This window comes from Colletotrichum abscissum, assembly GCF_030869225.1.
Source record: "Colletotrichum abscissum strain IMI 504890 chromosome Unknown Scaffold_47.1, whole genome shotgun sequence".
NCBI classification, from domain to species: Eukaryota; Fungi; Ascomycota; class Sordariomycetes; order Glomerellales; family Glomerellaceae; genus Colletotrichum; species Colletotrichum abscissum.
The window spans coordinates 265,238-291,462 of NW_026850398.1; the positions used below are offsets into that span (position 1 = coordinate 265,238).

At 53.8% G+C, this 26,225-nt stretch overlaps 10 protein-coding genes across 10 annotated transcripts; 4 read left to right on the top strand and 6 right to left on the bottom strand.

The window, feature by feature from the left end:
• Positions 1-260: 260 nt before the first annotated feature.
• CABS01_13733 (zinc finger protein) lies at positions 261-2,743 on the bottom strand (the record flags this gene model as incomplete). Its single annotated transcript, XM_060547075.1, has 2 exons — positions 261-2,282; positions 2,339-2,743. The coding sequence occupies 2 exons, from the start codon at positions 2,741-2,743 to the stop codon at positions 261-263; spliced, it is 2,427 nt and encodes an 808-aa protein (XP_060394665.1).
• A 1,277-nt stretch (positions 2,744-4,020) lies between these two features.
• CABS01_13734 (DEK C terminal domain-containing protein) lies at positions 4,021-5,027 on the bottom strand (the record flags this gene model as incomplete). The annotated part of the gene is made up of 4 exons (XM_060547076.1): positions 4,021-4,209; positions 4,269-4,727; positions 4,814-4,953; positions 5,015-5,027. 4 exons carry the CDS (start codon positions 5,025-5,027, stop codon positions 4,021-4,023), a joined length of 801 nt encoding a protein of 266 aa, XP_060394666.1.
• Positions 5,028-6,656: 1,629 nt separating this feature from the next.
• CABS01_13735 (short-chain dehydrogenase) lies at positions 6,657-7,810 on the top strand (the record flags this gene model as incomplete). The annotated part of the gene is made up of 4 exons (XM_060547077.1): positions 6,657-6,743; positions 6,800-7,396; positions 7,456-7,621; positions 7,677-7,810. 4 exons carry the CDS (start codon positions 6,657-6,659, stop codon positions 7,808-7,810), a joined length of 984 nt encoding a protein of 327 aa, XP_060394667.1.
• Positions 7,811-8,150: 340 nt separating this feature from the next.
• CABS01_13736 (uncharacterized protein) lies at positions 8,151-9,299 on the bottom strand (the record flags this gene model as incomplete). The annotated part of the gene is made up of 1 exon (XM_060547078.1): positions 8,151-9,299. The coding sequence occupies one exon, from the start codon at positions 9,297-9,299 to the stop codon at positions 8,151-8,153; it is 1,149 nt and encodes a 382-aa protein (XP_060394668.1).
• Positions 9,300-9,696: 397 nt separating this feature from the next.
• CABS01_13737 (uncharacterized protein) lies at positions 9,697-9,846 on the top strand (the record flags this gene model as incomplete). Its single annotated transcript, XM_060547079.1, has 1 exon — positions 9,697-9,846. One exon carries the CDS (start codon positions 9,697-9,699, stop codon positions 9,844-9,846), a length of 150 nt encoding a protein of 49 aa, XP_060394669.1.
• A 1,087-nt stretch (positions 9,847-10,933) lies between these two features.
• On the bottom strand, positions 10,934-12,222 carry CABS01_13738 (uncharacterized protein; the record flags this gene model as incomplete). Its single annotated transcript, XM_060547080.1, has 5 exons — positions 10,934-11,164; positions 11,228-11,326; positions 11,380-11,900; positions 11,957-12,092; positions 12,145-12,222. The coding sequence occupies 5 exons, from the start codon at positions 12,220-12,222 to the stop codon at positions 10,934-10,936; spliced, it is 1,065 nt and encodes a 354-aa protein (XP_060394670.1).
• Positions 12,223-13,499: 1,277 nt separating this feature from the next.
• On the top strand, positions 13,500-16,743 carry CABS01_13739 (amidohydrolase; the record flags this gene model as incomplete). The annotated part of the gene is made up of 3 exons (XM_060547081.1): positions 13,500-13,647; positions 13,796-15,006; positions 15,064-16,743. The coding sequence occupies 3 exons, from the start codon at positions 13,500-13,502 to the stop codon at positions 16,741-16,743; spliced, it is 3,039 nt and encodes a 1,012-aa protein (XP_060394671.1).
• Positions 16,744-17,310: 567 nt separating this feature from the next.
• CABS01_13740 (uncharacterized protein) lies at positions 17,311-18,274 on the top strand (the record flags this gene model as incomplete). Its single annotated transcript, XM_060547082.1, has 3 exons — positions 17,311-17,350; positions 17,409-17,720; positions 17,778-18,274. The coding sequence occupies 3 exons, from the start codon at positions 17,311-17,313 to the stop codon at positions 18,272-18,274; spliced, it is 849 nt and encodes a 282-aa protein (XP_060394672.1).
• A 352-nt stretch (positions 18,275-18,626) lies between these two features.
• CABS01_13741 (uncharacterized protein) lies at positions 18,627-20,726 on the bottom strand (the record flags this gene model as incomplete). Its single annotated transcript, XM_060547083.1, has 3 exons — positions 18,627-19,593; positions 19,656-20,252; positions 20,689-20,726. 3 exons carry the CDS (start codon positions 20,724-20,726, stop codon positions 18,627-18,629), a joined length of 1,602 nt encoding a protein of 533 aa, XP_060394673.1.
• Positions 20,727-23,484: 2,758 nt separating this feature from the next.
• CABS01_13742 (glycosyl hydrolase family 61) lies at positions 23,485-24,507 on the bottom strand (the record flags this gene model as incomplete). The annotated part of the gene is made up of 1 exon (XM_060547084.1): positions 23,485-24,507. One exon carries the CDS (start codon positions 24,505-24,507, stop codon positions 23,485-23,487), a length of 1,023 nt encoding a protein of 340 aa, XP_060394674.1.
• Between the last annotated feature and the right edge of the window lie 1,718 nt (positions 24,508-26,225).

Consider the following 26,225-nt stretch of genomic DNA (forward strand, 5'->3'; position numbering starts at 1 on the left):
CAAGGTACATGTCATGACCCAGAGCGGTAGGTAGCCACACATTTGCTCTATTCATTGAAGACCTGTTACTTTTCTCTGGTCTATTGTGTCTGTTACTCCTTCTTTTCTTTATACCTCCTGAAAACTGCAGACCACCCACGTATGGCCAACTCCTTTAAGTGTTCAGCAATCTTTTACACGCTGCGAGGCTCGATGGACCGTCAAACAGTGTCGTTCATCACCCCCATCTCAGAACGCCTTGTGAGGCATCTCCCAGCTTCTCAACCCCACTGGACAAGCACCTTCTTGCCCTTCTTCTTCTTGCCACCTGTGCTCTGACCAGCTTCCTCGTCTTCCCTCTCCGATACATTCTCGCTCGCGGCTCCGCTTCCTGGGGCCGATCCCCAGCTGAAGTTACTGGCAGCGCCGCCCAGATCGCGTCGCACACCTCGTCCCGATCCATAGCCAAAGATTGTTGTGAGGGGCTTCTGTGCCGGAGGCAACGCGGGGAAAGCAGATGATGGTGGCGGTCGACCGGCTGGTGTCGAGCGCACGGGTCCTGCGGAGCCCGAGGATCTCGAAGCGGAGGGGTTGTTCGGCCCAATCCAGGATGGCTGTGGTGCCGACGACTTGGAGGACGAGGCCGCGGGGAGGGCAGGGAAGGCCGATGGTGCTGGAGGGCGAGAGGAGCCCGACGTGGAAACCCAGTTCGCCGAAGCGGCCGGGGCCACCGGTTTAGGCCCCGAGACGCCGGCTCGGGTGCTGTTCTTCAGCCTCAACACGCGGTTGGAGTGCTTCTGGTTCGAGCTCGGTGCGGCAGCTGGCGCAGTGGGGGACGGCGAGGCTGCACTAGCCCAGCCGCTTGAAGCCGTCGTCGCGCCGTGCATACCGCCCAAGCCAGGCAGAGACGGGTAGTCTTCGTTGATGGCTCTCCAGTCCTGCCACGCTTTGTGCAGAGCCGCGACCTTGCTCTTATCCTCGAATAGGTCAGCAACTTCACGGACCAATGTACCCAATGCGTTTGACGATGTATCAGCGAAGAGCGAGAAGAAGGCATCCACCAGTTGAGGGGCGGTCAAACTCCCTTTTCGGAAATTTGAAATGTAATCGCGGAACTCCTTCATCTTAGACTGGTCGTGGCCAAGCAGGTTTGAAGCGCGCTCAACGACGCCTTGGTGGCGCAGCATCACCGCTCTCTCCTGAGGAGGCAATGATGCAATGTCAGTCACATTGAGCTGCTCCATCTCGGCCGTAGGCAGCGCAGGCGCAGGTGCGGCTGCAGCTGCAGGGGCTTGACGTGATGAACCTCCAGGCGCCGGCGCACCATTACCTCGGCGGGACGAAGAAGCGGGTGTCGTACTCGCTGGCTGGGAGAGCGAACCGCCAAAGGTACGGTTAGAAACTGACTGTGCCGAGTGGATTGCCATTTGTCTTTGGAAGGCAAGCTCATCCCGGCGGAGCGGTTGCGCAGAGCTGTGAGGTATGGGTTCGGCATTGGGATCCCGGCCACGGCCACGGCCTTGGCGTCCGCTGGAGGGGCCATCACCACCACCGCCGCCGCTTCTACCGCCGCCACCTCCTCCACGTCTCTCGGTCTCGTATGTCGATCTGTAGTCAAAGCCTGACATGTTGACTACCCTCGCATCTCTCCGAACATCCTTGGACAGAGAGTTGGCATGCTCTTCCAGTTGATGCGCCTTCAAGTCCATTTCCGACTCAAAGACGACGAATTTCTTCTCTAGGCATTCCTTGTCCAGACAGGGGAAATGGTCTTTTTCAAAGTGCTTCTCCAAAGCATTGTAGTTGACAAAGTAGTGGGGGTGTCTCGAGTCTCTCCGGTCGCAGATGAAACATCTCTCGTGCTTTTCGCGGCAGTGATCAAAGAGCTTATCGTCGTCGTAAAAGCGCGATCCGCAGAACCCGCATAGGGGATGTCCCTTGAAGCCCGTCTGGTCAATGGCACCTGGCCTGTCGTCTCCGTGCCTCATATGCTTCTCGAGCTCCTTGTCCGCAAAGAGTTCATGCTCATGGGTAAAGACCTTCTTGTTTCTGGTACACAGGTCGCACATCTTCATGTGATGCGTTGACCGAACGTGTCTATGAAGATCTGGCCAGCCTAAACCGGCAAAGACACAGTCTTCCGCAGGGCAGTTGTATCGCAGAAGCACGACAGTGTCGCCGACAATTTCCTCATTGGTATATCGGATGCCAATGTTGCTGTCGAAGCTCGTGATGTCGGCGTCGGTATAGTCCTCGTATCGCTTGTTCGCATCGTCCGTGAAAACGACAAAGGGAGAAGCAGTCTTGCTTGAAGTTAGTCTCGGCGTATCGATGGCGCGTCAGTGGAAGTAAGACTTACTCGACAATGAGGACAGTCCTTAGTCTTGTACAGGGCTCTCATGCGTAGACCACAGATGTGGCAGGTCTTATGGTTGCATGGTGCAATCGAGTGGAACTTGATGGGCTCTGCGCAAATGAAGCACACCTCTCCGTCGCTGCTCGCGGTATCATCGTCCGCTGCAGCCGTACGTGTGAGCACCTTGTTATCGGCTTTGGTGACGGGAGCTTGTGATGCGCTCGAGGTTTCTGGCTGGGTTGATGCAGCAGCGTTATTACCGCCTCTGCCACGTCCTCCTCTTCCTCTTCCACGGGTTCCAGCGTTGGCTCCTCCTCCACCTCCACCACCGCCGCCGCGACCTCTTCCACGGTTGCGATTACCCCTCGAGGGGTTCGAGTCGCCGCCGGCAGCGTGAGTATCGGCCATCGGGACAGTCGTCTTTCTCGTAAATAATGAGACTGTCGAGTCGGCTGGACAATCCTGTCGAGACCAACGGTCTTACACTGGCAGTGCCTTTCTCGGATGCGCGAAATTGGTCCTCCACTTGAGCTTGCTTGTGGGCCGGTGTAGCTGCAACTGAATAGCTCGTTCCAGATTGCGTGCAGTGACTTGAAGAGGTAGCGTGAATTGGTAAGAGAGTAGGAAAAGGCCGGGATACAGACGGGCAACCCGGTACTTTTAATCGGGCGCTGCGAGACGATGTACGTCGAAATTAATGATTATGTGTGGCTCCCAAGGGAACCGCGAGTGGGTTGGATTGGCTCTGGCATTGGTGGGTGGAGGGAACTCATGGCGGGGTCCAGCAAAAAAAGTCCCCTTCCATTGCTCGTTGAGGTGGCAGCTGCTGCCACTGAGGGTGCTAACTTCCATTCTGGTAAGCGACCGCCGACCGGGGTTTCTCCGTGCTCTCGGTGTGCGTCATTCACCCCTGCAACCGCCATACCGCCATGCCGCCATCTGAAGAAGCTTCGAGGCTTACATAACACAGCAACAACCACGAGCTGACAGCTGAGCTTCGCGGAGTCACCAGCCGGTTCCAGGCCACATTTGTGGCTTTGCACTCGACTCATCGAGGCGGTGCAAGAGGCATTCGAAGTCTTTCTCAATGGATGTCAGATATCTCGATTTAGAATCGCCTCTGCCTTACCTCAGGTAGCCCAATATGAGTTGCATACAAAATGACTCATCTGTAATCATCGTTTCTCTGCTGTAGCTGAAGCATTGTTGTGCGGTGCCAGTTTCTCTCTCATTCGATGCCTATGGTCTTGCATCATTGACTTCCCAAAATATGTTGCGTCATTGGACAGGCAGAGGACTAAACCAGTATCTTAATAGAGTGTATTTCAAGGGAGACTAGTCTCGACCGATTCCAAAGGCCGAGCTAGCCTAGATTCTCTACCTCAGGTAGCGTAGAGCCTGCAGTTGCAGCCACAGCTGCAACATCCAGCATGGCCAAATACTAAGTATGTAAAGATGCCATGTCGACAACGAACCCACCCTCTACTGATATCCTCCTCCAACGACCACACTAGAAGGCACTTCGCGATTCGCCATCCATTTGCTGCCTGTACCCGGATGTCCAACCAAACCGCCCGGAAAGTTCTGATTGCCCATCCCAAACCAGAAAGACGCCATTGCTTTAAATCGCACCGCTTGTCCGTGTCATTTTCATCCTTGGACCACGTCCCTCCTTAAATATGATCTCACTGCTCCTCAACCGGGTAAAGATGGGCCCCGATCATCTTGTTCATTTGGAACATATCCACCTTGGATTGTTTGAAAATCGCGTGCATCTTGTCGTCGCAAATGATTTGTCTCTTGTTTTCCGGATCCTGTAGGTCGTTGCCCTTGATGTGTTCCCAGAGCTTCTTGACAACCTGCGGGCGAGAGAGCTGGGGTAAAAAGTCAGCATGTTATTGTCAGACAGCATGTCATCCCGGAAAAATCATACCTGAGGTTCGCCAAGCAACTCTGACAACGGCTCGCTCAAGTTGAAGGGCTTTTGGAATCCACCACCAGCCTTGCGTTTCGGCGCTTCGCCGCTGTCCTCGACGTCGCTGTCATCAATCTTCTTGTCGCTCTTCTTGCGGGGCGCCTTCTTCTTCTTGGCCGCTTTGCTACCCTTACTGCTTGCGCCATTGCCGCCTCGAGTTGTCCTTCCTCTTGCCATTTGGTTTTCCTGAGCTTGTAGCTTCGCAGCGAGCTTGGCATCGGCGTCTTCAGACGAGTCCTCACGCTTCTGTCTCTTCCGGACAGGCGCGACGGACACCTCAATCTCGCCATCAATATCATCGTCGTGGCCGTTGGCTTCGCGCTTCGGGGCGGGACTTGCGGAGTACGAGTCGGGGGCTGCGTCGTTGGAACCCGAGATGGCGTCGAATCGCTCTTCTATCAGCGCCTTGATGGCATCCTGCAAGCATCTGTGTTAGCTTTGACCCAGGTTATTGGTAGGTGTATGTCTGCAGCTGGCAGTGGGATTACTGGGTATATAATTACCTTCTGAGCAGTCAGGTCCTTCCCGCCAAGAGCTTTCTCCAGACCCAAACGGATCTTCTTGCGAGTGATGGTCGTCAAGTCCGCGGTCGCAAGGATGCCATCTATGATGGCCGTGTAGTTATCCTCATCTTCAGAGCTCACTGCAGAAATCAGTTTAGCGACAGCGTTGCAGGCAACAAGACCTAAAGCGCAGGAACATACGGGGAAGAGACATGTTGCTGCCAGAGTGTATGATGGTCCTGGAGTAGTGTTTTGTAGATGTGTCGATATTCGATCCGGAGCGACCGATAGTCGCAGGTGCACGGTCGGTTGGAGTTGTCGCGCAAGAGTATTGCGAAGCACTTGGAGACGCAGCTGGCCGGTCGATTGTGGAAGAAGCTGAGGGATCGGCAAGAAGAGAGTTGGTAGGTGGATTGTTTGGTTGGCCTCGAATCAAAGCATATCTTTGACGTTCCGTACCTCAGCTTGGCATCAGTGGGAAGGCGCGAGGGGCATGAGAATTCGAATTCGAATGGAAGATGCAAAGTGGGACAGCACGATCCACGCCTCTGGCTTCTTTATATCGCGGATGAGTGCATCAACGTGCCGGCACACACACACACGCACAAGGCTGAAGAGAGGACGATCTCTTGGTGGGGCGTGGCTGCCAAGGCGGGAGTCGCGAAAGAGAGCTGATGCACCTGATGGATATAACGTGTCGCTGGGAGACGTGGAAGTTGATCTGGGGGTGTGAGAATGGACCGGCGAGGTTTTGTCCCAAACGACCAGATGCGACGGATGTGCGGTGTCGGTGCAGTGTGTGCAGTGTGCAGTGTGTGGTGCGATCTGTGGCCCGGGCAAGAAAAGGTGAGGCTCACACTTTCCGATGTTTGGTTCTTGTTCGGTCGGCACCCTAGCGTGTGGTCTGTTCTGAAGACCGGGTAGTCTGTTGGTAGTGTATCTGTACGTAGTACGGGAACTCCGTAAGGTGAGGTAAGGTCAGGTATCCGCAGCAGGGGAGAATGAGATACCTCAGCAACCAAAACAACGCCGACGAATAGAAAGCCCAAGTGCGGGTTATGTGTGGCTGAAAGGATGGAAAGACAGAAAAAAAAGTGGTCTTTGGGTTCTTTCTTGTCTTGCAGTTGTGCATTAGACGTTGGCTCGTGCTGCCATCAGTTCCAGACCTCGACGCCGTGCCAATCACATTGCCGAATTGACTCCCGGCTGATGTTCCTTCGGCAGCCCCACCCCACACCGGTCGCCTGACAAGCATCACGTGGCTCGGCTTGCATTATACGGCCGGGGAAGGCGCCTCTGGAGGTTTCACCCAGTCTTATCTCATTGTCATGGTATGTCTACCTTAGTAAGCAAATCAGGTAGTCATATTCAGTCGAATTCAAGTAAGATAATTACCATATATCAAGATGAATTAAAGTGCCTATAGAGAGTATTTTTTAACCTACCTACCTTGCTAAGTATTGATTATGTCTTATGTCGAATTCGATCGCATGTCAGCACCTTGTCTGGCCGGTGGGATTCTTTTTCGGTATGTAAGCCAATCAGAAACTAGATTAAGTCTCGGTGAGGTCTAGAGCGGTTCCCAAATCGGCAAAGGCGCACTCCACTATTCCAAGTTAGCTTCGGGCCAATGAAGTCTCTGGCGGTCACTGCTTGACCATCATCTTCTGCAGACTATCAGTCTATCTACTGCGCTTGTGTCTAACCGTTGGATTGGTGACGTCGGTCTCTCTGATCGCACTTGAGTTATTCCATATTCTTATTACTCTCACTACTTCTGTCCTACATCGTCTAGATTACGCCGTTCTTTGCTTCGAGATTGCTATAAGGGAGGCAAGTCAGGATGCTCAACCCTTTCAGCATCTTCACCCAGGCCTTTCCGCCGCGGCCGCAATTCACAGAGAAGGATATTCCCGATCTCTCTGGCAGAGTCAGTGTCTCACGTAATACCCTCATCATGACTCGCTTGATACTTACACGTCGCAGATCTGCATCGTTACAGGAGCAAACACTGGTGTTGGCAAGGAAGTCGCACAAATTCTGTACTCCAAGAACGCCACTGTCTACGCTACCTCTCGTTCGGAAGAAAAGGGCCGTTCAGCCATCAACACTATCAAGGAGGCGGTACCTAATTCTACAGGAAAGCTGGATCTCCTCACTCTGGATCTGGCCGACCTCACCACCATCAAACCCGCAGCCGATGCCTTCCTCGCCAAGGAGACGCAGCTGCATCTTCTCATCAACAATGCCGGTGTCATGATGCCGCCTCAGGGGAGCAAGACAGCCCAGGGGTACGAATTACAGCTGGGAACAAATTGTGTCGGCCCGTTCCTCTTCACCAAGTTGCTGACGCCGACTCTGGTGCAAACGGCCAAGACGGCACCCAAAGACAGTTGTCGTGTTGTCTGGGTCTCCAGCTCAGCCGCGGAGGTCTTGTCGCCCAACCCTGCCATCGAGATCGATAATCTCGACTATAGTAGAGATAGAATCAAGGAGTTCAAGTACGGCATCAGCAAGGCAGGCAACTACTTCCACTCTACTGAGTTCGCCAAGCGACACAAAGCCGACGGCGTCATCAGTCTAGTAAGTCTTGGCAAATATCTGGTCAAGAGCATGTGAAATGGATAACTAACTATCCAAAGGCCTTGAACCCAGGAAACCTTTCATCAGAGTTGGATCGCCACATCACGGCGCTGATCCCGACGCTGTTCAGAAAAGCCACCACATATCCTGCCATCAATGGCGCTTACACGGAATTATTTGCGGCGTTATCTCCCGATGTGACCATTGAGAAGACGGGCGATTGGGGTGCGTCCGACCTTGTCTGCTGAATTTTATGAGTTGCTAATCGGACGTCTTACAGTTGTTCCCTGGGGTCGTTTTTATGCCATTCGGGATGACCTTGTCCAGGGCTCCAAGTCCCGCGAAGATGGCGGTACAGGTCTCGCCGAAGACTTTTGGAAATGGACTGAAGAGCAGGTAGCAAAGTATCTCTAGTGTACGAGCTTGTTCAGTCACCTAAGAAGGTCCAAAAATCTGCCAAATTTCGTCGTTCACCACTTGTTACTAGGGGCAAATCCAGCAATACAACATAGCCAGGGAATCGTCAAGTGGTGAGTCACTAGTTCTTCATCACAGTTCAGACATCAAAAGAGCGGGCAGCTTTGGTATCGTACACTGAAGAATATATTCAAAACTAAGTCCAATAGGCACAGTGACAAGTCTTATATGCAAAAATGATATGTACATCAGAAGTGGTCCTATCCTCGCCTCGGAGTCCAAAGGGACACCCGAGCAGCTTTCGTTCTCCTCAAGCTCCTATCAACAGCGGAAACGCTTAGTTGCGCTTGGCGTGGTTGCGGCGGCGGCGGCGACGGCACGCGGGCTTGGCGCTGGCAGAGGCAGCGGGAGCAGAGCTGGTGGTGGCAGCAGCCGGGGTAGTGGCAGCGGGAGCGGAGGGCTCCTCGGAGACAACGGGAGCGGCAGAGGAAACGGGGGTGGCGACGGGAGCAGAGGAAGCGGGCTCAGACTCGACGGGAGCGGCGGAGGAGACGGGGGCAGCGCTGGTGGTAGGGACGGCGGTGGTGGTAGGAGCCGCAGTGGTAGGGGCGGCAGCAGCGGGAGCAGAGGAGGAGGCGGCGGCGGCCGAGGTGGCGGCGGGGGCAGCAGAGGAAGCAGGGGCGGAGGAGCCGGTGTCGGAAGACCCGGAGCCGACAGCCTTGGTGATCTCGCCGTTCTCAATGTAGACGCCGGAGAAGTAGAAGTCCTCGGTCTCGTCGGCGTAGCCGTCGCGGGGGAGCTCGAGGACACCGACGTGCCAGTCGGCACCGTTGCTGGAGGCGGAGGCAGTGACGGGGGCAACGACCTGAGTCAGGGCCTCGGCGCCGGTAGAGTGCCAGAAGCCGACGGAGCCGCCGTCAAAGTCGATCTCGTAGGCAACGTTGTGCCAGACGTCAGCGTCCCAGTTGACGCTCCACTCGGTCTTGCCGCCGACGACCCAACGGAGGAGGGGGTCCTCGGTGCCGGTGGCGCCGCTCTGCCAGCCAGACTTCATCTCGACGAAGTGGCTCTCGAAGAAGGCGATCTGGTGCTCCTTGTTGAGGGAAGGGGCGTTGGTGTCGCTGCGCTTCAGGGAGAAGTGGTAGAAGAGCTTGCCCTTGCCGATGGCGGCGGTGGTCTGGGGGATCAGCTCGGTACGGCGCATGGTCTGGCCGTTCCAGAAGGAGGTGCTGGTCAGGGAGATCTTGGCACCCTGCTTGGAGCCTGTGTCGGCCGGGTTCTTGAAGTCGGAAGAGAGGTTGACGTAGTCGGTGGTGGCGCCGGAACCGTGGATGTAGTACTGGTAGGGACCGACCTGGCTGCTCCAGGACCACTTGTCGAGGTCAGTGGCAGAGGTCATGTCGTTGAAACGACCATCCCAAAGGATCTCGCACTGGGCGCGGGTAGCCAGCAGAGCCGCGCTGGCGATGCTCCATGTGAACTTCATTTTTGCGGGTTGGTTGTGTGGTTGGCTTGGGAGTTTTGGGTGTAAGTGAGCGTGTATATGCCTAAACCGACCGGGCGGCTTGGAGAAAGCTTGAATTCAAGGGTTTGAGCGAATGGAATGTTTCGAAAAGAAAGAGAGGACGCAGGTCGCAGCAATCGATGCCTTGGCCTTGCTTGAGGAAGTTCAATGTACGATAGAGAATGTAGCTAAGCTCAAACGAAACGAGGCATGCGTTACGCGTTGGCAGACCAGCTCCTTTATGTAGGTCTCCCTCGGCTTCCTGGACTTTAACCCTTGGGATGAAGATTCAACTCCATCCTCGCTCCGTGGTTCCTGGAAAGGAGATGACCCCGCAGGTTTAGCTGCGAGGAATAGAGTAGAAGGCTCCTTTGGGGAGATGGGCCTGGCAGAAGCACTTTGTTTCACGGCAAGGTTTCCCGGTTCAGCGGATGCATCTTGCAAGCCTCTGTCAGGCGAATTAGGCCTGTACGCACTACTACGTATTCCGTCCGCAGTGAGTGGGATTAGATTGCGGAGTTGTCCCTGACTTCAGGTGAGGCCATGGTTGATGAGGCCACGCCCTTTTCCGTACGTGTGCGGCCTGCAGGTCCCAGGTTGCGGCGGCAAGGCAAGGCAAGGTAAGGCATGCCCCATACACAGTAGCAACTTTGGCTAGGAGCAAAGAAGCAGAAACTGCAGGATCCCGCAGCGAAAGGAGTCATGGAAAGACCAGGGCCTGGGCTCGGGTGGGAGAGACGGACCAACACAGCCAGAGAGAAATGAACAGGGTGCTGAGTGGGCGCTTGATATTAATGAAGTCGAGCCCACATCTCGTTTGCATCTTGTATGGATGACGATGCAGGGGGTGCTACAAGACTGCGAGAACGCACGTTGAAGTCGAGAGAGAGCCGCCCAGGTGCGAAGCTTCTGCTGGTGGGAAATTTGCACACGGGGCTCGGGGTGGGCCCGCTAGGCCGGATCGGGGCCGTCTCCAAACGAGCAAGCCGCAAGCGCCCCTTTTCGGCACAACCGGGAATACCCTTCTTTGGGCCTTCGCCGTAAAGCACCCAAGTTCATCCCAGAAAACTCAATTTGAGAAAGCCACCGCCCGCCTGTCAAACTGCAAGCCTTTTTGCCGCCTTCATCGGCTGCCACCGTCGGGTTGTGGGCGACGGCGTGGCGGCGGAAAAGACTTCCAATGACGTGATGTGTTATACCCGAAATAACGTTCTTTTTTTTCGGCTATCGCTCACCTTAATTCACCTTAAGTATGTAATAGGACACAAGGGTACAGATACACTGCTTATTGGGATTTGATTGTTAAGAAGTGCGAATAAGGCGGGAGATCTCCCGAGATAGGCATGCATACCCGGGCCCGAGACTGTGGACTGTCCGCAAGCCGCCCCGATTTTCTCCCTAGGGCTTCAGATCAGCCCTGATCAATAGACAAGCAAGATATGCATGACAACAATCATCATTATGGAGAGAGGACAGCTATGTTAGGTCGAGAAAGGGCAGCAACATTTGAATTGGTTCATCATTCCTGCTCTCCAGATACTTTCATCAGTCCATCTTATATTCCTGGCTAACCGACCAAAAACCCGCTTCTTCATCTTCTATAGTCCTGGCTCTCATCACGACCTGAGGTACTCACAAACACTTTTGCCCCAACGCGACGCCCCCTTGTATACCCACATGCCAGGCGCATTACCCGTCTTCAACCCTTCTATGGCGTCCGCAAGTATGAGCCCGCACCCCTCCTTCTTCACCTCTTCTATAGGCGTGAGATACGTCTTAAATGAGAACATGATCGCTCCCGTCTTGGGAAGTCTGGTCAAGGTTTGTAGTTCTTGGCGCAAACGAGCCTGAGTGGGTGGTATGAGCTTTCTGGTAAACGGTACTTTGAGTGTCAAGGAAGGCCATCTCACCTTTGAAATATCGACATCCTCATCCTCTTCTGTCTTGTCGCCTTCATAAATGTGCAAGTTGCTCGGGCTAAAGAGGTTCTCATGCGTCGAAACAGACCACTATATCAATTCATCAGCGGAAGGACTCCGTATCCAAGAACAAGCAAGCTCACATTCATCCGCTTGACGCTCTTTCCAACCTGTAATCGAGAGAAGAAGCGCTCCATGCTTGCACCAATCTTCTCATATGACGGCACCGGGGTGTGAATGTCCTTCATCAGCTTTCCGAGCTTGTTGGACGGATCGAATCCAGCAGGATGGCAGCAAACGAACGCCACGCAACGATGGCCCTCTGGTGTCTCAACGAGCAAAAAGATGTCGTCTTCCACGGTCTCTCCAAGAGCTTTGAGGGCAGTCACGGGGTCCTCCGGCGGCGCGAGGGGCAGTGATGTCTTGGTAACGTGGTTATGGAACTCAGTCTTGTCCTCGGACAAGGAAAACATGGTTGGATATCGCTTCGGCAGATACTCTGAGAGCATATAAGTCCAGACCTCATGGAGAGCAGGTAGGCCTTCTGGCACAGCGCCCGCTACCGTTGACGTATGCTCTTCCAGAAGCTGACGACGCTCGGTCACTCGATCAAGGTAGTTGTTGTCTATAATGATGAGGTCTTCTGGCGGACTTGCTTGGATGGCTAATATGATGATCCGTTAGAATGTAAGCAAGATTCATGTGCAAGGTTCGTGGTACCCATGGTGATGTGATAGACTGGCTTGAATGGCCGGTGCTTGGCAGGATCGATGTTCTGCCAGTCAAAATCTTTCAGAGGCGTTATGTCGGTCTTTTCGTCTGATTTCTCCTGCAAGCTAGTCCCGACGAGGTTTTCCTTTACGCAGTCAGACGTCTCCGTGGGATCTTTGAAAGATAAGGAGACACACCTTTGTGGCATATCGCCACTTCCACCTCCATGCGGAGAATAATAGTACAGCTACAGCCAAAGCCGAGAGGAGGAACATATCGGCGTTTGGAAATAATGTGAAAGGCGAAGTTTAGAAGGCAAAATGTTTAAAGTGACTAAAAGAAGATGGGATGAGTTGAATCGTTTCAGCGCAAAAACGAACTCTTGACGTGACTCAGGATAACAGCCAACTTATACGGCGAGGATCCCTGATACAAGTCGAGGAGCCGAGAGGAGACCGTTATCGGCCCAGACAGCCGGACTCATTAAGTCTCCGCTAGTACTGGGTAGACTTTCCGAATCGTGGGATCCCGCCCCAGAGCCACGATACCTCTTTTGGGCAATAGATTGAGACCACCGGCAATCATCTGGCCTCGATTGGCTGGGCCAATAAGATGCATCTCATTTGGGCAGTGGAAAGAGACCCTACCCTACAACGCATGCCGTGTTCTCCAACTTTGCATGCATACATCAGACCCAGCGTAAATAGCGTATCAAGCACATAGTGTGGCATTCTACCACGCAGTAGATCTCCCGCCTGGAATGTTGACATGACTCCGATGCTTCCCCGCAAACGCCTTGGCTTGCCACCCCACAAGACGACTCCAACGGATCTGATGATGTCGGGCTGTAGTGTCGCGATGTCAGGTTTTTGATCAAATTGTACGTAATAGAACCTGAGCATCGCAATGCTTCAACCATCGGCTCGACCTTCCTGCCCCAGCCATATGTAGTTCACGGAAAGGGGTCATTTCCCTGGCTGTAACGCACGCAACGTCAATATCCATCCTCACATACCTTTAGTCAGTTCCCGAGCTGACGGAAACAGGGCCTAAGAGGTCTCAAAGAGACACGAAGGTGAGTAGGTAATGCAGCTAGCCTCACATTCTCATGTCATTGAGTACTAGGATCGCTTATGGCATGTCTTCGCACAATCAAGTATTTGAGGAATCCTCACCAAGCAGAGCCAGGACATGGTTATCAGACAATACATCTCACTGCCAGTAGTGGTGGACTCGAAAGACTCTTGTAAACAATGAAGCTGATGATGGGGAGTGAATGCCTCCCTGCCTAAGGTAGTGGTGACTATGCATGACTCTAAAGATAACGTACCTAAGGTACCCCGCAATCGGACCTGACATGCCGGCAATCGATAAGAGTATGACAAGATAAGATAAAGAAACCGAGGATTCTGAGATTAGTCATCATTCTTCAAGGTCGTGAGTGCTTCAGAGAGCTCATAAGTCAGCAAGAGCTTATCTCTTCAGCTACGTAATCACGCAAGCTCTGGCAGGGGTGAGCTCCTCATTCGACTCCACGCTCTCACCATCATCCATGTCATTGACCACTCACGTTGCCGAAGTCGCGACCGAAGAGAAGCGATCACTTCCCCGTGTGCCCCTCCAGATACTCCCAAAGCTCATTGTCGTCGGCGATGTCTGCGCTCTGGGTTTGAAACGTCGGCCGATAATCCAGCCGAACCGTCAGTCACCTTCTTGATTGGGCCAAGGGCTCCCCCAAGGAACCCAATCCTCAGAGCTTTGGGGCCAATATAACATATCCCTTGCTCCTAGAACTTTTCAACGTCTGCTATTTGATCTTTTTTGCTTCAAACAACACCAAAACGTTAGGTGTTGTCATGGATTCGGAAAAGAGCGGCATGTTGCCGCCGTACAGCGCCGCGGACCTCCCGCCGCCCTCGGCCCCCCGGCACTCTCATCATCACAAACGATGGCTACGACCCAGACGCAGCATGAAGCTCATCGTGGGATGTCTGGCGTTCATTGCCTTTGCTCAGTGGAAACAGATCTCGATACTGCCTTCCCGCGAGCCATCCTCCTCACTTTCTGCGGAGCGTTTGCAGCAGGACTTGGCGACCTGTGCAAAATTGCGACACAAGCCACAGGATCCAATTGGTCTCGGTCGAGAGAAGAATGCTCGTTTCGTCGACGGCCAGCGCCCGACGCTCATCCGTAATGCCACAATCTGGGTTGGCGAGGCCGCTGAGGGAACATCTCCAGAAGATGCGCGTGCCGGCAAAGGGTACTCGTGGATCACTGCCGACGTCCTCATCGATTACGGCCTGATCCAAAAGGTCGAAGCCGACATCTCCCCCGACTCCCTTCCTAAGGATACCCAGATTTGGGACGCCAAGGGCCGCCAACTGACCAGCGGTATTATTGACATGCACTCACACGCCGGTGTTGGTGCCCTACCCGAGCTCGTCGGCAACCAAGATGTAAATGAGATGTCCAACGACATTACTCCCTACGTTCGTTCAATCGATGGACTCAACCCCCTCGACCCACAGATCCAGGTCATCAAGTCTGGAGGTGTAACTACCTCGCTGGTTCTGCCGGGCTCTGGCAATAACATGGGAGGCGAGGCCTTTGTCATTAAACATGCCGTTGGCAAGCCCGATGGCCGCACCGAGCTTTCTGCCGAGGATATGCTGGCGGACCCGGATCGCAACTGGCGGTACATGAAGATGGCATGCGGAGAGAACGCGAAGCGCGTCTACGGAAAGGTCGGGCACAGCCCCTTCTCCCGTCTCGGCGAGAGCTGGGAGTTCCGCCATGCCTTTGAGCAGGCAGCAAAGCTTGTGCAAGAGCAGGACGACTGGTGTGCGGCCGCCGACAAGTCTGGAGTGGAGAGCCAGTCATCCTACTTGCCCCAGGACCTCAAGTGGGAGAGTCTCAGTGCTGCCTTGCGAGGCCAAGTGCACATCAACACCCACTGCTACACGATTCCGGACCTTGAAGCATTCGTTGACCACACCAACGAGTTCAAGTTCCCGGTGCGGGCTTTTCACCATGCCCATCAGACCTTTTTGGTTCCCGAGGTGCGTCTTTCTACCCTCTTTGCGTGTGATCCTCCCATCACTAATAAGCTTATGTAGATCCTGAAGCGCGTCTGGGGTGGTCGCCCCCCTGCTTCTGCGCTGTTTGCCGACAACATGTACTACAAGTCCGAGTCGTACGTTGGCTCCGAGTACGCTGGCAAGATCCTTTGGGAGAACGGTCTTACTCCCGTATACGTCAGTGATAACCCGGTCTTGAACGCCCAGCATGTCCTCTTCGAGGCCGCCAAGGCTTACAGATATGGCCTTCCTTACCATGCAGCTCTGTCCGGTGTGACATCTGCCCCTGCCGAGTTGCTGGGTTTGGGCCAGCGCATTGGCAAGATCAAGCCCGGATTCGATGCCGACATTGCTGTGTGGGATAGCGATCCTCTGAGTGTTGGTGCCGCGCCTGTGCAAGTGTGGATTGATGGAGCTGCTCAATTCTCTGATCCTTTTGAGCTTAAGAAGCCTCTTGACGGCCCTATCTTTCCCGACCCCAAGCTAGCCAACACTACTGAGGACATCACCGATCTTAAGGAGGTCGTTTTCACTGGCGTTTCCAACGTTTGGCTGTCGGGCGAGGAGGCCAACACAGCCAACAGCGAGACGGTGAACGTTGTGTTCTCAAACGGCGATATCAAGTGCATCGGCGCCTGCACCGAGGAGGTTGCAGCTGCCAAGTCCTCGTCTAAGAAGGTCATTGACCTGAAGAATGGCCACATCACCGAGACTTTCACTGCATTCGGTTCTCTCATTGGCCTCAACGAGATCGACAACGAGGCGGACACGGACAACGGCCGTAACCCCACCGGGTTCAGTCGTGGTCTTGACGGCCTTGTGCTCGACAACAAGAAGCTGCACATAGCTAAGAAATACGGCGTTACCAAGGCAATCTCGGCGCCCAAGTTCACAGGTGGATTGACGCACTCTGGAACCAGTGTTGGCTTTAACACTGATGCCAAGCACTCGCTCGAGAAGGGCGCTGTTTGGGCCGAGGACGTTGCCGTTCATCGTACATTGACTCTCGCCGCGAAGAGAGGTGACAACCCGTCCATCTCTGATGCCATTGGCAAGCTCCGACACACCCTCTTGGAGGCAGTTGCGACCAACGACACCGGATCGGATCCTTTCTCAGAGGCGGCCTACCTCAAGAAGGTGGTCAATGGAGAGCTGCCCTTGGTCCTGACAGTCCATAGTGCGGATACCATTGTCGCCGCTCTCAGAGTCAAGGCCACAGTCGAGGAGGCCTTGGCTGCAAAGAGTCAGTCCAAGGAGTCTCCCAAGCTCCGTGTGTCCATCATTGGAGGCGCTGAGTCTCATCTCGTCGCTTCAGAGCTAGCCGACGCCGGTGTTGGTGTGCTTCTTGCACCTTTTCAGTCGTACTCATACACCTGGGACCAAAGACGTTCTCTGACCGGCGCTCCTCTCACGAACGGTACCGCCATTGACACTCTCCTAGACGCTGGTGTCGTCACTGCCATTGGATTGGAGGAGGATTGGTTGATCCGTGACTTGGGACTACTCGCCGGCATTGCGCAGAAGAACGGCAATGGTCGGTTGAGCGAGAAGAAGGCGCTGGATCTGGTTTCCTCCAACGTCTACAAGATTCTTGGGATCGAAGAGTCGCAGTCGAGGAAGGCTCGCCACTTTGCTGTGTACGAGGGCAGCCCGCTTGAGATTGGAGGCAGAATTCGTGCTGTTGGCAGCGGCCGTGACACCGTGTCTGTTTTCGTGTAAACGAATCGTGGGAAGGTTCCAGGCCTACTTTTACAACGGGTAGTTCATATTCACCGAAACCTGAAAAGACCCATTTAATGACTCGGAAACTATTCCGATCCCGGTTCCGAACCGCGCGGGGAAGACAGTAATACAACGCATGATCAAACTGCACTGGCGGCTCACTTGACAACAGATAGTGATACTGAGAATGGTCCATTCTAAGCACATTAGATCCAGCTGAATCAGCTCTAGCCGTTATGATTTGCCGCAGGGTCGTGGCGTTGATTCCTTTGCCATTGTGGTCCCGCGCGGGTATTACCAATCTGATCCCGGACGGTGACAATCCCGGCGTATCATACTTTGACCAATGAGAAAGGATCAAATCGAAGCCAACTAAACGGATGCCGTTGCTATTTGAGCCTCCTGGTCCCCCCACCATCCGTTGGTTTAGTAAGGGTCTTAATAGCACTTGAATAGCATTGGATGACAACAGAAACAAGAACTCTGTCCTATTTGACTAGAACTCTACGACTTTCAAAAATCAATTGGATCAACAGACGAAAACTCAGAACATCATCATCTACAATGACACGCGCTGCAGCAATTTGCGTCGCGCACGGCGGAGGTACGTTGAGCTCCATTGAAGACCGATGAAACCCGCAGTGCTGACTTACACATCTTAGGTCCCATGCCTGTTCTTGGAGACCCTGGTCACGCTTCCATCACCGCATCACTCCAAAAGCGCGTGCCCAAGATTCTGAAGCTCAACACCCCAGACGCACCCAGAGCTATCGTGGTTGTGACAGCACACTGGTCAGAGGGTGCACCGACCATCTCATCAGGGGATCACCATGACCTGTACTATGATTACGGCGGTTTCCCGCGGGAGGCATACTCACTCAAATATCCCGCTCCGGGATCGCCAAGTATCGCAAATGAGTTGAAGCAGGCTCTCGAGAAAGAGGGTCTCTCACCGGTAATGAACTCACGTCGTGGTAAGTACAAGCAATGGCACGCAAGCTGTAGTAAACCTAGATTAACGTTCAACCCAGGTTGGGATCATGGCGTCTTCATTCCACTCCTCCTCATTCACCCAGCCGCCGACATTCCAGTCATTCAGCTTTCAGTACTGGCCTCTGAGGATCCCGAGGAGCACTTCCGCATGGGTCGGGCCCTCTCAGCTCTGCGCGACACCAACGTCGCCGTCGTCGGGTCGGGTTTTGCTTCGCTTCACAACATGGGGAAGTTGCGGTCACTCATGATGGGAGACCCGTCAACGGCAAAGAGGATCGGGACGCAGGTCAACGAGTGGAACAAGGAGTTGACGGGCGCCGCACTCCTAGAGAAGCGGGAAGACCGGATCAAGGCGCTGTCCAACTGGCGAAAATTCTCTCACAGTTACGAAATGCACCCTCGTTATGGCGCGGAGCACTTCATGCCTCTGCTGGTATGCGCGGGTGCTGCTGACGACGAGGTTGGCCGGGAGTACAATGACGACTTCCTTGGGGCGGATATCAAGACATACTATTGGGGAGATGTACGTGTCTGAAATTATTCTAACTAGCACCTTGTTCCATCTATATGCCCATTCCGAAGCGCCAGTTCCAAATCCGCATCTATCCAAGCGGATTGTGGAGAGGGCGAGATACTTCTCAGCCCTTCTATCCCATAATACATTTAACTCGTTATATCATGATTCTTTCAATGTCCTCCTAGCCAAAGAACCCCGACGCCCAATGCTAATGGAGAAATAATACAGTCCCCTGAGTGGGAAAACCCGCGAACATCCTCCAGTCCCGTCCCACTGAAACATCTTTTGTGAGCGATAAGAGTACAGAAAGTGGTGTAAAACATTACAAATTAGGGGGCCACGCTAGCGTAGACCAGGTCAGACAAGATTGTTAAAACTTGCCTCCAATGCCCATGGCATCGACGACGTGAGCCTCTTTTTCGACGACCCAGCCGGTCTGCACGTAGTTGGAGAGCCAACTGACCTCGCGTCCACGGTGGCCATCACAGTCACGGCATCCGCGTCTCGCCATCTCGAGTCCGGTGACACCGTCCATGACGCCGCTTCTGCCGCCGACAGTCGCTCCCAGGCCAGTCCAGCTGAGGCGGCGGCTGTCCTTCCGGGATCGGCGCGTCTGCGCGTAGTTTGCCATGGCAGCGAGCTCGCGCTTCTCAGCAATATCGCGGTCGATCATCATGACGTAGTCGAGGATACTGCTGGGTGCTTGCGGCGATGAAGGGTCGGGGAAGAGGGCCGAGAGGTAGTCTGTCAGAAGCATCACGGGTCGCTGGTCGGGAACCCAGTGGCCAGAGGGTTGGGGAACCTGGTTCTGGATCACGAAAACGCCGCCGCAGAATCGGCCGTCAAGCTTCTTTTGAACAGAACGGAGCACGCCCATTTGCGCAAAGGGGTCATTCGCGTAGGCGAAGTGCTCGATGTGAGGACCACGCTCTTCTACCACCGCGGTGGATCCATCCTCAAAGCGGGTGACCTTGCGGCTGGTTTCTCCGAGAGGCGCCACGAATTCCGAAGCCGCAGCACCAAAGGTGTAGATCTCCAGTTTGGAGAGCTTTTCCGCTTGGATGTCGGAGCAGAGGCGAGCGAGAACGTGCGCAACGGGCAGAGAGCCGTTGTTGTGGGCGAGTACGGCGACTCGGTGGACGGCGGCGTCGAGGAGGGCTGTGCGGAGCTCGGTGTAGAGGGCGCGAGAGGCTTGGGTGTCGAAAGGGAAGCACCGCTGGATGGCGAGGAGGAGCATGTCGAAGGGGAGTCCGTAGGTGGCCATCTGAATACCGCTGAAAGAGCGCCCAAAAAGGCGGGCGAGTCGAGGAATTGTGCATTGTTTGAGGTGTGTTGAGCTTCGTGAGTGTTAGTTTCCGTAGGATCGCTTCCAAAAGAGGTGAAAGAGAAGGGGACTGACCTCGTGCCCATCCCGCCAATGAAGATCCATCTCTCCTCATCATCGTCAATGTCTGTTGTGCTGTTTCCAAACTCGTCGCAGTTGGTCATAACTTCGTTTCCGTTCATCAACCAACTCAGACCCAGGACCATGCTCATTGAGATTCCTAGCCAAGCCCCGAACAAGATCCCCGGAAGAATGATGAACAAGGGAACGGCAAGCGTCACTATCCCAACTTCAACAATGGCCAGACTGAGTTGGATGACGATGTCCTTGAGGTGGCTCTTGGAAAGGTGCTGACGATGGTTGGCGACGTGTGTTCTTAGCGAAGCCATCAAACCCGGCATCATCTGCCACATTTCCCGTAGATCTTCATGAAGCAATGGCAAAGTCGGCTTCTGTGCTAGTGGTACGGTTCCACAAGCTCCATCTATAAGTGGTGGTATGTATGTTACTGAAGGTCCGCATGTCTTGTTCGGTCCGCATGTGCTGTTCCTTGGTGATGTGCGTGGTGAGCCGGTGGGTGACTGATACGATGGTGATCTCGATAGCCACGGCATGACAGGCGAGGTCGTGGGAGATCTTTTTGCTGCTATGAACGGCATCGAAGCAACCTCTCTGGAAAATCCAAAACGCAGAATCAAAGAAGGATATAGAGAAAGATGGCGGATTGAGGTAGGGATGTAGCTAGTGAGCTCGGAACGAAAGCAAGGGGGTTCGATCAAGAAGTTAAGGTTACATCCATGAAGATTCACATGCAATCCCGTGTTCTTTTAATCTTCGTTTCGTTGTTGTTGTTGATGTCTCGTCGTTCACGCCGAGTTTTAGTGCTCCCTCTCCCTTATCATTCCTGTTGCCGCTCGGGCAATCTTGTTGCAGACACCGGCGCAAAACGCTTGTTCGGTGGCGCATTCCTCGGCCAAATTCGCCCCGTGCCTTGACCATCTCGAATTAAATCGTACCCTATTTGAGCCAGAGTGAGAAATTGGTTTAGGAAGTCTGTTTGGGTTCTCGTCGAAGCTGGTTTGTTTACTTTCGAGCTCATCCTACTTACAAGACTTGCTGCGATCTCACGAGGGGTTCGTTGGACATTGTCTTCAAGAAAGCTGATTGGTGATGTTTTACACGATAAGTTGATGGTAATAATAGGAGAACAAGATCCCCCAAAAGCTAGCCTCCCTCAACCTTGCAGCCTTCAAAGACCTTGCAGCGGTCCGTCGATTCTCGTCCGAACTCTGAGCACAATCTAGATGGCATTGATCACCCCGGCTACTCGGGTTCCAGAGCCGGGTCGATCCCGTTGCGGCTGGAAGCCAGGGTCTTGCAGGAATTTCTTTGAAGTGAGTGGTGCACCGAGCAACAGACTTCCACCTTGCAGCCCTAAGAGAAAGAGGCGCACAGATGGGCCATTATTTCTGCCCGCTCTTCTTCCACTAAGCCGCTTGAGCTCAGGGTTCTGGTGAGCCTCAGGGGAACTAAAAGGCGAGAAGGCGATGGATTGTAAGCCGGTATTTTCGTCTAGGCTTTAGTAGCGGACTTTAGCCGCATGCTCCCTTGCATGTGAAGTTCTGACGTAAGTTCGTCTAGTCTCCCGCGCGCCCGGCAGAGCACGTTTTCCTTTGTGCCCGGATGGTGAGCTTCGATCTCCGATGGGGCCGTGATTCCGGCGTAAGACTCCAGTCGAGCTTCAGCCCACCACCCAGCGATGGGGAAAATGCGGGAGGACGAGGACCTCTTACACACTAAGTAAAACCAATTGAGGGTTGACCCCCAATATAATGGAGCAATTCAACCGTTTCAAGATCCCGAGGTTCCCATTTGGCACGGTATCTGCGGGTTAGGAATGCAACACTAATAACCCTGTGCATATATGGGTTCCGAGACCCTCAACGACGCATTACAGGGCAGCGCTTCCAAGGTGACCACATGCATTCTTTAGTAAGCTGGCCCGACTACTATCTTTGCCCAGGCACAGAGATATCTTTATCCAAGTGAAAGTTTGTCTGGAATAGGAGGATTAGATTGAGCTCTTTCTTGCCATGGAGGTCAACGCCCACTTTCAAACACGAGGCGTTCAGCTTCTGTCCAGGAAGGAGTGAAAGCACGGACTGGACGTGGCGGAGGATTGCTATAGGCTGACCGTTATCCGTTTATCATTGATGGACTTGAAACTGTTTCTTTGAGACTGTCTGGTGCGTTGCAAACAGATTGTACATACGGAGTAGTCTTATGGGCGTCAGCCTGTGTTACTATGGCACTGAAGCTTGCGTGGTAGGGGTAGAAGCTTGGTGGCCACGCCGCCTCACACGAGGCGTCTCTGCGATGGTCTTGTCTATGCCTCCGTGAAGAATGGCATTGTAAGTGGCAAAGAGAATCAGCCACGCTAATCAGCCACTCGAAGCCACACTTTTATCATGTCCGACGAATCCAACGCCATTTAATTAGATAGGGGTTGCAGCTCTAGCAACCGCGTTGTCAGAGACGACAATCTCGAACAAGGACACAATCACGGGCGTCGAGATTTTTTCGCTATCATCATGACAAATATCTAGCGAAAGATACGCATGTCTGAATACACCCAACCTGCGAAATCCTTTACATAAATATGGAGAGACGATGAACCTTCCACTTCCCGAAGCCCATGAAGCTTCAAGCACCATCCTTGTCTTAATGCCTCATCTGATCTTGAGATCGAGGTTCTGGGTCAAGCGTTGCATTACTTTTCTCTTCGGCAGTCCTTCACTTTAAGATTGTTAGTTGCTTAAATCCGAGATTCTCGCGAGTCGTACGAAAATCTATGTAAAACCCTGTCGGTGATTTATGCTCAGTGTCACAGCAATACTCGACAAGACAACGAACCACGATCTACAAGTGTCTATCGAGATTTCCTTTCGTGTGAATGACAATTAATAGTTTGGCTCTACTCAGAACCCACAACTCGTTTGGATGATCTCTTTGTCCATGAAGATGATACCGATCACAAGGTCGAACGGAGTTACGGCAATACGCGGGTCAGCAAGTAGCATCTTACAAATTGAGTCAGAAACTAAGGCTATTGGCTGATAGTTACGGGGACAGTGTGACAATACCACAAAGTAAGGTAATTTGGGTGACCTGAAAGTTTATTGGACGATCAGCAACAGCCATATGAAATACACCACAAAAACATGGATCTTGAGTCAATATCCTTCCTTGTCTCCTTTCCTTGGCAGATCTAATTGCGACATTCTTTAGCTTCCCGATCTGGCCCTCGATAAGACCAGCACCAAACTGTAACGGCAATTGATGGTTTAATATGCGAAGCCAGTAGCTTGCCCCCGAGGCCCTCATCGCCTGTGGGATGCCCGCACAACTTTGTTGATGCCGGCTCCTTACCTTAGTGGGCTGACATGATCTTACTGGGGTGGTCGAAGCAAATTTTGCTATTAGGGGCATTCATGTGGATTTGCAGAGTCATGAACTACGAAAGAAAACGCGAATGTATCAAACAACCCGCTCCGTGTCCTCAACTGGGCCGTCGACTGCTCACGGTGGCCACTGGGAGAAACATTGTCTAGAAGATTCACTTAGTATTAGAACGCTGAAATTTTGGTATATGCAGGCTTAATGCTATTCAAGGTACTATGTACAGGAATGCAGAAGTGAGGTCGAGTTCCAAAAGACGGAAACTCGTGCCTCTAGAACCGTGCACCGGGCATGACACAGTAAGCCTGGATTGCACATCTGGTGTCTATGATAAAAAAGAACTCCAACTTGAGACTCGTGAGACCATCATGATTGAAAGGACCATCTATGACCGCTTAGTCTTACAACTCTATCTCTTCTCCATGGCTCGTTGCGCAACACTAATTTAGTGAGCAGAGCGGCGGGCCTTGCGGGAGCGGCGGCGCTTGCAGCCGGCACTGGGGGCCTTGGTAGGAGTAGCGACGGGAGCAGCAGCGGAGCTGGAGCTGGCAACGGGAGCAGCAGAGCTGACAGCGGTGGAGAGGGTGGTAGGCTTGGCAGCAGCGGCGGAGGTGGCGATGGGAGCAGCAGTGGTGGTGGCAGCAGCGGAGGTGGCGGCGGCGGCGGCGGTGGAAGAAGCAGCGGGAGCGGCAGAGGAGGCGGGGGAAGAGCCAGAGCCGGAGCCGGAGCCGCCGGTCCAGACCTCAGGGCCGGGAGCCTTGTAGGTGGAGGCATCGGCGCTGTAGAGGTTGAAGTGGATGCCGGCGTCGGTGTACTTGTAGCCGGTGGTGAAGTCGAAGTTCTGGGGAGGAACATCGGAGCCGGTACCAGTGATCTCGAACTGAGCGCAGGCGGGGTAGAACTGAGCACCGCGGGCAGGGTTGACATCGTAGGTGGTGTCGGACTCGTGGTGGGCAATGATCTCCTGGCGGACGAGGTACTTGCCAGCCTTCAGGGTAGAAGGAATGGTGACTGAGGGAGACATACCCTTGTTGGCAACAAGAGTCTCAACAGCCCACTTGCCGCCCTCGTAGGTAGACTCCTGGATCTTGGTCCAGATGGCCTCGGCACCGCTGCCCTCGGTGTAGGGGGCGATCCAGGTGCTGATGGGACCCTTGTGGGAGAGGTCGATGATGTCGTCACCACGGCTGTTGTGGTACCACTCGAACTTGAACTCGTCACCGGCAGCGGCCTTGACGAAGCCAGTCTGGGCCTTGGCACCGTTGACGTTGCAGACAATGGCGTCGCTGGTGATGTCCTTGACGGGGTTGTTGTTATCGGGGGAACGGATGTACTTGGTGGTACCGGTGCCGGTGGAACGGCCATCGCCCTGGTCGGCACCGTTGACCCAGACGTCAATGGTGAGGGTGTGGGCGGCAGAGTAGCCGACGAGGGTGGCAAGAGCCGCGGCGGTGAATGAGAACTGCATCTTGATGGTGATGGGGGGAGTTTTCGGTTGAAAAGTGGTTGGATTTGAAGTGAAAGTGTTACTGAGGTTGTGCTTAGTGAGCGTGGGCGAACGTCTAGTTCGTAAATGAGTGTATGGCACAGCCAACAAGAGAGAGACTTGAGTACAGGGAAAGAATGACACCGATGTGATGATGAAGAAGGAGGAGAACAACAAGATGGTGTCCTGAAGCAGGACGAGGGACTTTTATAAGACGTGTCTATGCTGCTACGGTTGTATGTAATTAGAGCCCCATCCACAACATCTCCCGAGCCGTAGGGTAGACCAGTAGCCCTTCTTTCCTGCTTCAATCTCGAATCATCTATGCCCATCTCCGACCCAGGCCCATCTAACCGCACTAAGTCGAGGTAGGCAGCCAATCTAGGATTGCATCTCGCCCCTCTCATCGCGCGGCTAGAGCTGGCGATTCCGTCAGTTGCCCAGCAAGACAGCCTGCTAGGGCCCCTGACCACTCCAAGTGGTCTTACACAGTAGTCCGCAATACAAAGTGTTGATGTGGACTCGTGGAGGGCAGGGGTTTGCCCTGGCAGTGCGTATACTTCGATGGAGTCTTTCGTCTCATCCTCCTCTCCTGCCAAGAGCTGCAGGAACGCTGCAAGACGTAGAGAATGAGATGAGGCTAATGGGTCCGTGGGGTGTTCTGCCCGTGGATAACGTGTTGGATCCCGCCAGGCCCTGTCAAGCCCTGCTATTCGGCCGCAACCGAGGATGGATTCATTAATGAAGCCGTTGCGATTAAAGTGAGGATGGGGTCGTGAAACATGCAAACAGGGTGGTAGTGGACCGTGACGAGGCCCCTTGCAGCGGCGCGGCTAACCCAAACAACCTTCTTGGGCCTTGATTCCCGGGGTTGGAGCGACTGGAAGACCCGGTCGAGTGGCCACACCCCCTCCAGGTCTCCGACAGGGGCACCCTCGAAGGGCCATCATTCCCAAGCTGGTCAAGCACTCGCTTGAGAAACATGGTCGAAGAAATGGAGACTTTCTCGTTGGTGGCTAACTGCCTACTGGTGGACTTTGGAGCCACTTGACGGCTTGTCAACTCTGTAATCAGGCTTCTTGGGGAGCAGTGGGGAGGTGGCATTAATAAAGTAGAATGCAAAAGGAAGCAGTTAATCGCCCAGTTTCAGGTCGTTGATGCACGACGCGGCGCTAGCATCGGCCATCACAAGTTGGCTATAATCCTCAGAGCCTCAGAGTGCTACGTCGAATAGCATTGGACCAGTCTTGAGAGGCTAGATCTGGAATTTGACCTGCTTGCCAGATACCTCCAGTATGGAATTAAAAGGGCTGATGAGAATTGGATACGGAATAATGGCAGAATCATTCGCAAGGGCAGCTCGCCCGCCACGGTAAGGGTACCCAAAGCGCGATCTCCAAGAGATAGGTACTCCGTACATAAGAGTGTGATGGTTGAAGCAAAAATCAAGACCTGGGGAATGGGTGGGGAGAGTGGCACAGACAAGAGAAAGGGATCATTGGGAGATCGAGAGAATAGGAGAGAGCAAGAGAGAAAGCAGCGGAGATGATGGCGTGAAAATTGTGTCGGAGCCGGACCCGGACATGCACGTCAATCAATTTAGGGACCAGTCCTGGGAAGCTGGCTGGGGCTCCGGGAGCCTTTGTTGAACCGAGCTGAGAAGCCAACCTGATCTGAGACGAACCGTGAGGCCGGTCTCT